The sequence below is a fragment of the Clarias gariepinus genome, chromosome 8, assembly GCF_024256425.1.
Source record: "Clarias gariepinus isolate MV-2021 ecotype Netherlands chromosome 8, CGAR_prim_01v2, whole genome shotgun sequence".
Taxonomy (NCBI): domain Eukaryota; kingdom Metazoa; phylum Chordata; class Actinopteri; order Siluriformes; family Clariidae; genus Clarias; species Clarias gariepinus.
The window spans coordinates 11,391,387-11,405,427 of NC_071107.1; the positions used below are offsets into that span (position 1 = coordinate 11,391,387).

Below are 14,041 nucleotides of genomic sequence, written 5' to 3' on the forward strand. Positions count from 1 at the left end.
GGTTTTGATTAAGGTGTGCCATGTGGTGGGCAACACGTTAGAAAGTAATTCCTCATGCACCCAGAACCACACTTTCATTTCAGCCCACTTTTTTTTTAAATTCAGATTATCAGCTAACTTTATTTTAGAGCCTAGACCTGACCATCTGAAACAACCCCAGATCATACCATTGCCTCCAGAGACTGGCCTTCAGTGGCCACTACACATGATGGGTGCATCACTTCAAACGCTTCCATTTTACGTCTTATATGATGAATCCGGACTCATCAGACCACATGACCTTTTTCCATTACTCCAAAGTCCAATCCCTAGCTGAGTGAAGCCTTATTCTGATTAGCCTCACTAAGTGCTTTTCATATTGGCACACAGCTGTTTCGTGCCTTCTCATCATATTGTGCTTGTGAAAATGCTCTTACTTTCACTATTAAACATCTCTATTTTTATTATTATCTTTTTTTTACAATGCAATATCACCAAGCATTTAGGTGAACCCCGTCAAAGATTTTTTCTCGACTACATTTCTTCCACGATGTTAAAAGTTCAGCAATATCCTCCCAGATTTTAATAATAATTGGACAGATCTTAACCCAATTCCAGTTAACCTAGGTGACAACAGAACAACATGCTAATGAATCTAAAAATGTCAACTGTGAATGTCAGTGCTGAATAAATTCTGGATGTCATGGAAGATCACATCAATTATAAATATTAATATGCAAGTCATTAAGGTAATTGGAAGAACTTGGTTCAATTACATATTAATAATTTGACTTTCCTTTATTGTAAGTGCATCTTCGATTAAAGCCCTAGACCTTCAATCTGAAATGTGTGTACTGTACATACAGTATACAGTACTGTATATGTATTGTATAGTACTGTATATTTGGGCTTGAGCTTTTAATCTCCTGAACCAAAGCAAGAAGTCACTATTGAATCACTGCTGAGTCTTACTGTATACATGCAAAGTATGTTATAATCTGTTCTGCTATTACTGTACTTCAATTTTACAGCAATAATCCCATTACTATCATATTACTATAATGATAACACTATTCCTATCCTATTACTATCTCACTCTGTAAACCCGAATACGTTGGCAAAGCTCAAAAAATTCGAGGTAATCAGTTACATGAGTAATGATGTTTTCAATTATAAGTAAACATTTAAGAATTAAGTAATTTAAGAAATCAGTTTTTGAGTTTGTTGTACTCATTCATACTAATATTTTTTTCTTTGCATTAATGAGTAGCCTAACTCATACTATTTATTAGTTATTATATTTTTTAGTTATTGCAAATTAAAAAAATTGTTGTTGGTCTTTCTCCTGCTCCCAGCAATGGGTCGCCACAGTGGACCATCCGGTCCGCACACAAGCTTGGCACAGGTTTTACACCAGATGCCCTATAGAAGCAGCCCTCCCATTTTATCTGGGCTTAAGACAGGCACATCATCCAGTGGCTGAGAATCAAACCTGGGCCTTTCATGTGGCAGGCGAAACGCCATCACTACTGTACCACTGAGCCACCCGTGCCCTGTTACAAATCAAATAAATAATTTTCTTTATTTTTCTTCAGTTAAATCTGAAAGTACAAAATCTATGAATATTAGTACTAAGACTAAAACCAGTAGGAATTCAGGAATTATATTCAAACCCCGAAAACCGGAGTTGTAAAATTGATAATTTCAAAAACTAAACAGTTTATGCTTGTAAAGTGGTCAGTTCAAATTAAAGATTGATATTTGCCAATAATAAGAAAACCTGCTTTCTAACCTCCTAAACAGTAGGTAGCAAAATGTGGAGCTGACATTTCCCCCGTATGCGTCTAAACGCATTCTAAAAACTGTCGACAATCAGATGACATAAACTTGCATTAGGGTTTACAGTGCACACTACATGCATGGCTTACTTATGTACTACTACTACTGCTACAGTACTTACTACTATTACAAAAAATGTGTACTGTATTTTTACCACCATAAATCTTTATACTGTGCTGAATTCCTTTCCTGAAAGAAACTTCCCCAGGCATTGCTACAGAACACATAAAAATTCACAAAACTGCCTGTTTATTAGATAATCTTTTGAAAACCTGATGAACTGGCAATTCAGTGAAGCTAAAACAGAAATCAAGGAAGTGTCCGGGTCATGGCCGGAGGTTTAAATATGACAAAGGAAAAATAGTTTTCTGCTGAATTGAGTCTTTTAATACGAGTACGAGCTACAGTACAGACGGCTGTTAGAGCACATAACCAGTGCAAATAAAGGTGAAAAAGGAAGCAGACGGATTCAGTTTAAGAGCTCTTATATGCATCCATGATCAAAAGAAGTTCAAAATGGCACATCTACTCAACCAGACTCAACTGTGTCAGTCTGAAGGTCAGTCTCTTATTCGGAAAATATAAAAGAAAATATAACTTTTCTAACTTTTCAAAACAGATGGTAATAAACCAGGCAGTAAAAGTTCAATCTCAGAGCACAGAATTCTGTTAAAACGATATGAACTGATTCTTATCGGGTCACCGTCAACATTTTTATAAGCAAGTAAAGGTAAACCTTTTTTCTCCTCACAGTGAGTATTTTGTAAAGTTCAGTGCTATGCGTACTGTACTGTAAGTATTCACCTGGTTGAACTTTGGCGGACATTTGATATTGTTATAATTTTAAACTAGAATAGAAATAATTGCAGTTGTATAAATTATTAGGAATCTATATGATGTCGCCTACAGTATTAAGCTGGGGTTGGGGAAAATACTGTACATAAAACTTAAGAGTTGTGATTGCATAAGTATTCACCCCACTGCTATGAAACTCCTTAATTAGCTTGGTAAAACCAGATACAGAGTGGGTAAAAATTACCTAGGCAACATTTAATGGCAATAAAACTTGATGCACCACCCCATGATGCACCACGCCATTTTGCTCTTACTGCGCGTGCGTGGTTAGGCCAGCATTTTCCAGGATGTTGGATGAGACGACGCAGATCTCATGAATGGCCTCCAAGTTGTCCAGATCTCACTCCATGTGACTTTTTTTCTGTGAGGCTATGCAATGGAGGAGGTGTACAGGACAAAGCCTCGCACACTGGAGGACTTGGATCCAGGTGGAGATCTTAGCATTATCCCTAATGACTTTCTTTACAAGTGTATTCCATTCTCGGCCATTGGGGGAAACTGGTTGACTTTCATTTTCCTATGTAATAAAGTGCATTTACAATTTGTTCCAAATATGCATTAGAAATATGAACTTTATTATTTATTATCATTTGTAAAGTCTAGTTACTATTCACCTACCCTGTAGAATGAAGATGACCAGTAGAATAAAGTCGTTCTGTCAACAAAGTGTCATCTGATCTCAGTGTGAGGAGCACAGAATTATGTTAGAGAACATCCAGCATCATAAAGACCAAGGAGCTGTTAAAGCATGTCAGGGACAAGGTTCTGAAAAAAGCAATAATCAAAATCTTGGCTTCTGGCATAAGGACAAGCCTAAGCATACGGAATGTGTAAGAATGCCAAAGTCAAAGCCCTAAATCCAACTGAGATTCAGGTATTCACTGTTATATCAGAGCTTGCTAAAACAATGCTCCCAAGAAGAATGTATGTGATGTTCATGGAGACGGTACTGTATATTGAGGAACTTGCGAAAGAAAAAGGGGACTTGTGGCTCAGTACTGAGTTTTATCCTTTTTTTATTATTATTTTGCGCTCTTGTCCAGGTGGTCCTTGATCCATGTATTTTGATGAGGCATATGCTTTATGCCAGTTGCCTTTAGGTTGGCATTAAGAGGTCACTGTCTTGTGTAAACCTGGTGGCCATGTTTGGTGCACTGCTCAGGCCTCCCGCATGGCAATAGAAAAAATTCTACTACTGAAGTGCACTTAACTCTATACTAAGTTTAAATATTTAAAAGAAAGTCAAAATATTTTTTTCTTTTATATAACTAAAAGATTTTTTCCCTCTAATAACGGCTGTTTACGATTTTGGTGATTTAGTGGTTGTTTACAGCATGATTTTCCCCCAAATCAGTATGTTCCCTGTCAAAGCAGGTTCAAATTCAACTAAAAACAGGATTTTCTTTTTTGTAAACAGACCTCATAAATTTGATTTACCTTTAATTTCATCTTTGTGCTGTTACGTCCCACACAGTGTCTAGGGGATGAAGAAACGTAGCATTATGTGAATGAGCTTTTACTGTATGTCGGGGGTCCTGCCGTCGTACCACACAGACAACAATTATCTTTATAGTCTTTTTTTATTGTAACAAAGTAATCAAATAAGGATGGGAACATAAGTTCAGGAGCAGCCAGGCAAGAAAACAACAAACAAAAATTCCCCTCTAACTTAGGAGTGGATCAGCTTAATAATCTCACAAAACAAAAGCAAATCAACAACAGAAATATACACTCACTCCCTGACTAACTGAAGAAAAACAGGAGAAAAATGGGGGGGTTACAATAAATAAAAAGGCCAGGCACCTCCCTACGGTTCCCCTGTACAAAAGGATAAATCTGCAACACTCAAAGCCACAATGCTTAAGGTTGGAGGTTAAGTTTGTTAATTCACTGTTAACCTTTACACATTCAGCAACAATCACAATCTCAGCAACAATCACAATCTCAGCCACTAATAAAAACAGCTAAAACAGGAGAAGAGATGGAAAATAAAGTACAACCGGTTATGATGGTCAAGCTCAACAACAAATTGTACTAAACAGGACACCCGACAGCTCTGGAGAATTTCCTCGTCTGCTGACTGTTGAGAACTGCCTTTAAGCCGTTTCCTTCCTTGGTCTTAACCTTCTGCAGCTGGAGCTGCAATCAGCTCCCTGGTAGAGTGAGAAAGAGAGAGAGACAAAAAAAAACCTGGAGAGCAGAAGACAGGGCTTTGAGAACAACTACACCAGACAATAATAAATGAATTAATACGTCCTTGGACGTAACACCCCCATCCATAAGTTACAAACAGTACTCACTAAAGTGTTTGTAATTAAAATAAACTACTTTTACAACCATCTTTAAATGTACCATTTACATCTCAGTTATCCCTACTGTAAACTCTGGAAAGTGCGTCAGCTACAACATTTTCCACCCCCCTTCGATGCTGGATGTCTAAATTATACTCCTGAATAATGAGAGACCAGCGCATCAGCCGTTGATTAGAGTTCTGCATTCTACCCAGGAATATTAAGGGGTTGTGATCGGTATAGACCACAACTGGATTAGAGCTACCACCCAGGTAAACTTCAAAATGTTGCAGTGCTAAGAGTAAGGCCAAAGCTTCTTTCTCAATAGTACTGTACTTCATTTGACACCTTGTAAACTTCTTGGAGAAGTAACTCACAGGATGCTCCACACCAGTTACATCCTCCTGTAACAAAACAGCACCCGCACCCGACGAACTTGCATCCACCTGCAGCTTGAAGGGTAAAGAGAAGTTAGGAGCAGAGAGAACTGGGGCATGACACAGCAAGTCTTTTGCAGCATTAAAAGCGTAGTTACAATCCTGACTCCACCCAAACTTCTTAGAGGTACTGAGCAGATCAGTCAACGGGGCAACCACGGTAGCAAAGTTTTTGCAAAAGCCTCGGTAGTATCCAGTCATACCTAAAAACCTTCTCAGTTCTCTTTTATTGGTGGGAGAGGGAAAGTTCAGTATGGCAACAACTTTTTCTTCAACAGGCCTTACTGATCCTTGACCAACTCTTTTACCAAGGTAAGTAACCACGGCTTTGGCAAATTCACACTTCATTAAGTTCAAAGTCAAAGATGCATCTGATAATCTGTTAAAAACTTGATTTAGACTGCTCAGATGGCTCTCCCAACTGTCTGAATAGATCACCACATCATCTAAGTAAGCCTCACAATTAGTCATCCCTAACAACACTTTGTGCATTAGACGTTGAAAGGTGGCTGGTGCATTTCGCATTCCGAACGCCATAACAGAATACTGCAGGAAGTTATCAGGGGTGACAAAAGCAGAGATTTCTGAGGCACGAGGAGTAAGAGGCACTTGCCAGTATCCCTTTAAAAGGTCTAACTTTGTGACATATCGAGCCGAACCAACTCTATCTACGCAGTCTTCCACTCGAGGAAGAGGGAAAGAGTCGGGCTTAGTGACACTATTCACTTTGCGATAGTCTGTGCAAAAACGATAAGAGAGGTTAGACTTCGGAACGAGCAGGCACGGTGAGCTCCAGGGGCTCTGACTGGGTGTAGCAAAACCATGCTGCAACAAATACTCAATCTCTGACTTTATTATCTCTCGTTTATGAGGATTGACACGATATGGATGCTGCTTAATAGGTGGAGAATCACCAACATCAATGTCATGTGTGAGGATGGTAGTCTGGCGTGGAACATCAGAAAACAAATGGTCATACTTCCTGATTAACTGAACTATATCAGCACGTTGGTTCTCGGATAAGTGGGCAAGGTACGAGTCCAAGTCACTCAGTACCGCAGAGTTGTTAAGACTGATACAGCTCATACGTTCTTCATTTCCCACCAGGTTATCTTCCTGAGGGCAACATGCAGAAGACAGTACAGTAACTGCAGACACAGAATCACACACAGGAGTTTCTTTTGCAGCGTCACTCTTGACGTAAGCTTTCAGCATATTTAAATGACACACTCTACTCTTTTTCTTACGATCTGGAGTCACGATTACATAGTCAGTGTCTGTAAGTTTTTTCTCCACAGCATAAGGGCCTTGGAATTTAGCCTGTAACGCTGACCCCGGAACAGGAAGTAAGACTAAAACCAGTTCACCAGGTTGAAAACTGCGTTTGACACAGGTCTTATCATGCCGTAGTTTCATCTTGGACTGAACTGTTGCCAGATGGGACTTAGCTATCTCACAAGCCTTATGAAGACGTTCACGGAAAGCACTTACATAGTCTAAAATATTACTAGACACTGGGTCTTTTAACAGCCACTGCTCACTCAGCAATTTCAAGGGTCCACGGACCGTGTGACCAAAAACAAGTTCAGCTGGGCTGAACCCCAGTGACTCTTGCACCGTTTCTCTTACTGCAAACATTAACATTGGTAAACCCTCAACCCAGTCTTTGCCCGTACTTAAACAATATGCACGCAACATTGACTTTAGGGTTTGATGAAAACGTTCCAGAGCACCCTGAGACTCAGGATGGTAAGCACTGGACATCTTGTGAGCAACACCTAACTCCTTCAAAATTTGAGCAAAGACTTTTGAGGTGAAATTAGTACCTTGATCTGTTTGAACCACTCTGGGCAATCCAAACGTTGAACAAAACCTCACCACCTCTTTAACTATTGCGTGGGCCTTGAGAGTGCGAAGAGGGACAGCTTCTGGAAAACGAGTGGCAGTACACATCAGCGTTAGAATGTATTGGTGCCCTGATTTAGATTTTGGTAGTGGACCAACACAATCCAGAATCAAACGTTCAAAAGGCTCACTCATTACCGGAATTGGATGGAGGGGAGCAGAAGGTATGATCTGATTCGGCTTACCAGCAAGCTGACAGACATGGCAAGATCTGCAAAAGTTGGAAACACTAGACTTCAGCCCAGGCCAAAAAAAGTATCGGGAAATTCGTTTGTAGGTTTTGTTAACCCCAAGATGACCAGAGAGAGGGTGTTCATGGGCCAGCTGCAATACCTGGGAACGACAATCAGAAGGAACAACAATTTGATGGATAGTCAAAGCTTTATCAGCCCCATGCGGCCTCCAATGACGCATCAAAACCCCGTCTTCCCAAACTAAAGCTATTCTAGCATCAGGCAGGTCATCTGACTGAACAGCTGCTTCGACATAGGAGGCTAGAGATTTGTCAGACTTCTGAGCTGCACTTAACTGTTCTCTGCTAAACTTTAAAGCATCCGCTTTTAAATCAGTGTTTACAGAGACATCAGGAGCTACTGGTGGGTCAATGGATAGAGTACACTCCACTGGGTCTTTTGCTGGACTCAAAAATGAGTCAGCAAGATTGACCTCCTCCTCCCACTTCTGTGCCTGAGCACGGGTTACTGCGCAAGCAGGGAACACAGAAGGAAAACAAACGGCGACGTCAGAGTCAGAGGGCTCTGGGGTATCAACAACAATAGGAAATGAGAAGACCTTACCACCTGCCAAGTCATTCCCAAGGATAAGGCTTACTCCTTCCACAGGCAGCTCGGATCGCACCCCAAGAAGAACAGTACCTGTAACTAGATCAGACGCGAGATGAACCACATGCACTGGCACCCTTACACATCCTAACTCAATTCCCCTGACCAAAACATCAGTACCGGAGTATGTTTCTGCTGAGAATGGCAAAATGTCTGCTAGAATGAACGATTGGCTTGCTCCTGTATCTCTCAGTATCGAGACAGACTTACGTGGGGTGTCGGCACCAAGAGCAACAGAACCAGTAAGAAGAAAAGGTTCATACCCTGTACTCTTAGTTGGCACAGAAGTTTCAGGAGCGACAACAGTTTGGGCAAAACCTACACTTTTAGATTTTCTAGTCATACTTTTTTGTTTCCATGCTCTACATTCGGAAATGAAATGCCCTGGATCTAAACAGTAGAAACACACGCGTTTGGTACTAAAGGATTTTGCATCAGCCTTACGACCCTTGTCTGCAACTTCTCTGGACACATTAGGAGTTTCCTTCTCTGCATACCGCTCCGCATACAGTCTTCTAGACTGACGTGAAGATGGGAACATGGTCCTATGCGTAAGTACAAACTCATCTGCTATTACAGCAGCTTCAGAAAGCGTGACTACCTTTTGCTCATTCAAGTGGACAACTAAAGACTCAGGTGCACAGTTTTTAAAGTCCTCAAGTAAAACAAGTTCCTGTAACTGCTCAAAACTAGTCACTTTATTTGCAAAACACCACTTCTCAAAAAGGGATTTCTTCTCTCGTGCAAACTCTACATATGTCTGTTTGGCTGTTTTCATTACATTTCGGAACCGCTGGCGGTACGCTTCGGGAACCAACTCATAAGCTCTCAATACTGCAGCTTTAGCAATCTCATAATCAAGAGACTGCTCAATTGGAAGAGAAGAGCAGACTTCCTGGGCCTTACCAGCTAAATTACACTGGAGCAAAAGCCCCCACATGTCTTTTGGCCATTCTAACTTAGCAGCAATCCGTTCAAAAGCAATGAAGTATGAATCCACCTCCGACTCTCTGAAAGGAGGAACTAATTTTACATACTTCACAACGTCAAAGTTTGGCTGACCACTACTTACGGTATCAAGGTTAACTGTACTAGAGTGTGACTGGTCATGCTGAAACATTGGTGAGGAAGGAACCCTAGTGCGTGGGCGAGGAACAGGAGGCATTCTGCTTAAAGCAGCTGCTTCCAACTCAAGTGTTTTAAGCTTAATGTCTCTATTTGCCTCAATCTCACGAGTACGGAGCTGTACCACTTTAATATCATGTTCTTGCCTTTTAAGCTCCAAGTCAAGCTCTTTTAACTTAATTGCAGTCAGTGGATCTAATTGAGACACAGCAGGAACAAGAATGCCTGAAGCAGAAGTTTCTTCTCCTACTACATCTTCAACAGGCAAAACACCTGTACTCACTAAATCATTATATAACTCCTGTTTGATAACCGCTTTCACAGCCCCCCTAGTTACCTTGACATTGAAAAACTCCGCAATTAACAACAAGTCTTTCTTCTTGCATCGATTAAAAACTTCAATTGTTGGTGAAAGAGTAAATGCCACAAGATCAAAATCCATTTCACACACTCTGCCCTCACCTTCAAAAAATGAAAGCAGCCAAAAAAAAGTAATCAAATTTAGACCAGCTACAAAATGTTTTTATGTGATTCTGTCGTTTGGCAGAATGGTCAAATGCACCCCTAAAAAAAAATGTAGGAATGAGCGGACGAGCCCCCAAATAATGTTACGTCCCACACAGTGTCTAGGGGATGAAGAAACGTAGCATTATGTGAATGAGCTTTTACTGTATGTCGGGGGTCCTGCCGTCGTACCACACAGACAACAATTATCTTTATAGTCTTTTTTTATTGTAACAAAGTAATCAAATAAGGATGGGAACATAAGTTCAGGAGCAGCCAGGCAAGAAAACAACAAACAAAAATTCCCCTCTAACTTAGGAGTGGATCAGCTTAATAATCTCACAAAACAAAAGCAAATCAACAACAGAAATATACACTCACTCCCTGACTAACTGAAGAAAAACAGGAGAAAAATGGGGGGGTTACAATAAATAAAAAGGCCAGGCACCTCCCTACGGTTCCCCTGTACAAAAGGATAAATCTGCAACACTCAAAGCCACAATGCTTAAGGTTGGAGGTTAAGTTTGTTAATTCACTGTTAACCTTTACACATTCAGCAACAATCACAATCTCAGCAACAATCACAATCTCAGCCACTAATAAAAACAGCTAAAACAGGAGAAGAGATGGAAAATAAAGTACAACCGGTTATGATGGTCAAGCTCAACAACAAATTGTACTAAACAGGACACCCGACAGCTCTGGAGAATTTCCTCGTCTGCTGACTGTTGAGAACTGCCTTTAAGCCGTTTCCTTCCTTGGTCTTAACCTTCTGCAGCTGGAGCTGCAATCAGCTCCCTGGTAGAGTGAGAAAGAGAGAGAGACAAAAAAAAACCTGGAGAGCAGAAGACAGGGCTTTGAGAACAACTACACCAGACAATAATAAATGAATTAATACGTCCTTGGACGTAACAGTGCTTTTAGTGTTTGTTTTCATAAAAGATAGTGTGAAAGACCATTCTTTAACTTGTAGTAAAGCCCTGCAGCATCATATTTGCTGATTATGTTTTCAGGATGTGTGCAGTGCGAAACCGAATGACCTTGGTCTGTCACAGATAATCAGAATGTTTTTTTTTTTTTTCCTATCCAGCCCATATATCGCAAAAATATTTTTTTTACGCTTGGCTAAGCTGGAAAAGGTTGGTCTCTTTTATAAAAATGATTTATTAAAAAGAGTGATGGAAATGGGTTTTGGAATAAATGGTAATGTAGGAAGTGTGATCCACATGTTTCAACACTGCATGTACAGGATATATATATATATATATATATATATATATATATATATATATATATATATATATATATATAGTATACATACACTATACAATATGATAATAAACATATATCAACATGATAAACATATATAGCAAAACTGGTACAGCATATGGTGCCTAAGACTTTTGCACAGTACTATATATTATGTGTATATATGTGTACTGTGCAAAAGTCTTGGGCACCATACGCTGTACCAATTTTGCTATTTATGTTTATCATGTCTGCAAAATTATGTACAGAATGATTCAGTATTTCCATATATAAATATAAAAATGAATAAATAAATAACATAACAGGAGAATATATGCAAGGCTGTAGAAAAAAATATATAGTACAAGACAGACCAGTTTTCAGATGGAAACGAAAAAAACCTAATATACGCTCCTGGGATTGGCATAAAAATAGAAAGGAGCGAGTGTGACAAAGTTACCAGAAGAACATTTATTCTCCAGCAAGCTCAGTAAAACCTAACAGCTGTTTTCTTATAAAACTGCACAAATCTGTGTCTAAAACTTGGAGTTTTTACTCCAAATATTGACTGTTTATTTTATTGCTCTTTATTGCTCTTTATATAAGTTTCTTTTATGCACAAATGTTTTTAAAAGCATCTTTTGCTTATGCCATATTTTTGTATGTGCCCAATACTTTTGCACAGTACTGTAAATAAAACAGCTGTTAGGTTTTACTGAGCTTGCTGGAGAATGAGTTCTTCTGGTAATCTTGTCACACTCGCTCCTTTTTATTTTTATGCAAATTCCACTGTACGCACAGTATATAAAGATAGCCATGCAGAGGACATTGTACACTTTGGATAAATCAAATCAACTTTTTTTTGGTTATATTAAGTAAAATACAACTCATCGTAATCTTGATCATCATAAAGCAATCAAGGTTACGATGAGTCTTTTTTGTTTTGTTTAACGTTGAAAAAAACTATATGTACATAGGGTTAAGTAGTTTTGTTGCTTTTAATCACTTTTCCATCAGCTTAGGGGTGATTTATGTTGATGGATTTGTTCACAACGTTTTCTTTCTCTTTTTTAAGAAATGTGATGTGTGGGGAGCATTTAAACTGTTAATTCTGTATGTAAATCTCTGAAAGTCTAACAAAAACTAATTTCAGTAGTTATAACATCAAGTTCGAGTCAACAGATCCCGTGACTTCCCGTAAGGGCGTCTGTTAGAACTTCAACATACCGGGTGAGGGAGGCAGTTACAACACTTCCCGAATACAAGTTCTCTACGAGAAGCTCATGAAAGTTTTCATCCTTGAAAAGTAGCTGATGCATCAGAAAAGGGCAGAGATGTCTGATTTAGTGGTCTGCTTAACGGCAGCACTGACGCACCTATTTGAAAAACTACTTAGTGAGCATCACTGAGTTCTTTCCCATTTATTGCGGGACTGTTCCACTATGTGTGACCTCTATAAAAAAATCAGGCTGAAAATGCTTCATGGCATTATACCCAAAAATATTTCCTTTATATCCTTGAGCAGGTTTTCTAAACGCTGGCATCATTTCTATAGTCTTCGAGCTATGAGCAGGGATGTAATGCAGCGCTCAATACATATTCCAGCCGGGAAGCCTGTAAAAGCAGTCAAATATCAATGCTTTCTGTAGCCTTGATATTAATGCACCACTGCATTTATGATTTTTTTGTTTGTTTTTGGAAACACCATTATCTTCATGTACCTTACCCTACCACAAAATGCCTCATTCCTATTCCTACATTTAACTCCGCAGGGGTCGAGGGGGAGCAGTGCCACCTCCTCCGCCCGGCCGAGGAGCCGTAGTGCCCAGGGGGTCTGTGGGTACACGTGCGTCCCTGCCCACTACTATGCTAACTAGAGGCGTCTCAGCACCGCGGGCCAGAGGAACAACAGGGACTCCTGGATTCAGAGCACCTCTGCTGCAGGCTACACACAAAACCTACGATGACTATGTAAGTACGCCCATAATAATAATACGTATTATTATTAATAATTACAAATTTAGGTATAATGCTACAACTGCACACTTTAATGGCCATTTATTATGTTTATTACCACATTGCTTATTTTACAATAACAGCAAATTCCAATGCGTTCCGTTTCACCTGCAACACAGCGATTTGCTGTAACTATTTTTATTAATTAACTACGGTCATTTAATGTAAAATTTAATATTAGGGTATGCCCACAAAACAAATATGCACCTATTGTATAAACAGAGCAGCTAAAAACAGTCATATCTTCAGTTAAAAATACAGTGTGTCTCTAACTCTAATTACACCTTAACCTCTCTTCTGTTACAAACTTACGTTACGTCGCCATACACAAGTTAATATAGCAATGCTATCGTAATAAAATAAATGTTCTGCCTAACATATAGTATTCTGTAGAAATTAATTGACCTCATTTGACCAATCAGATTTGAGCATACAAGAACCATGTGATATAAAACCTATTAGACACCGTACATCCAAGCCAGAGGAGGCACTGCAGAGAGTGCAAATCTTCTTAATTAACACCCACTCCTGATTTTTACGATATTACAGTTGGTGCGACTGTTCTTCTTCTTTGTCTTTCGGCTGTTCCCTTTCATGGGTCGTCCCAGCGATTCACCTACTTCCATCTAACCCTATCCCTTGCATTCTCTTCTCTCACGCCAACTAACTTTCTGCTAGCTCTCACTGCAGCTATCCCACTCCTCTTTTGTCTATCACTAATAATTGGAATAATAGTACAACCGGAACAAAACTGCATCATATTGTTCACACCTCAATCAGAAAAGTCTGCCATAATTTGGCCAAACTGGAATGAACTTTACATCAAAATGAGATGTTGATCTTCGATGGTGTAAATCTGATAATAAGTAACACAGGAAAAAATAGGTGCGGACAGCTAATCTCATCATTGTGTGTTTGACCCATGTGGCTGTAACATTAGGTGATCTGATGAGGTTTCCAGGAATAATGTTTTTTTTTGCTTCCATTCTTGATGGAATGG

At 39.5% G+C, this 14,041-nt stretch overlaps 1 protein-coding gene across 4 annotated transcripts in view; it reads left to right on the forward strand.

Moving 5' to 3' along the window:
• khdrbs2 (KH domain containing, RNA binding, signal transduction associated 2) overlaps positions 1–14,041 on the forward strand; it is a 124,484-nt gene that overhangs the window by 64,927 nt on the left and 45,516 nt on the right. For all 4 annotated transcript variants that reach the window (XR_008361059.1, XR_008361060.1, XR_008361061.1 and 1 more), the window contains exon 6: positions 12,798–12,996. Coding sequence is in view for 1 of the 4 variants with exons in the window: in XM_053503063.1 (XP_053359038.1) it covers positions 12,798–12,996 (199 nt within the window). In the remaining 3 variants the exon portion in view is untranslated. The remainder of the gene's footprint in view (positions 1–12,797; positions 12,997–14,041) is intronic.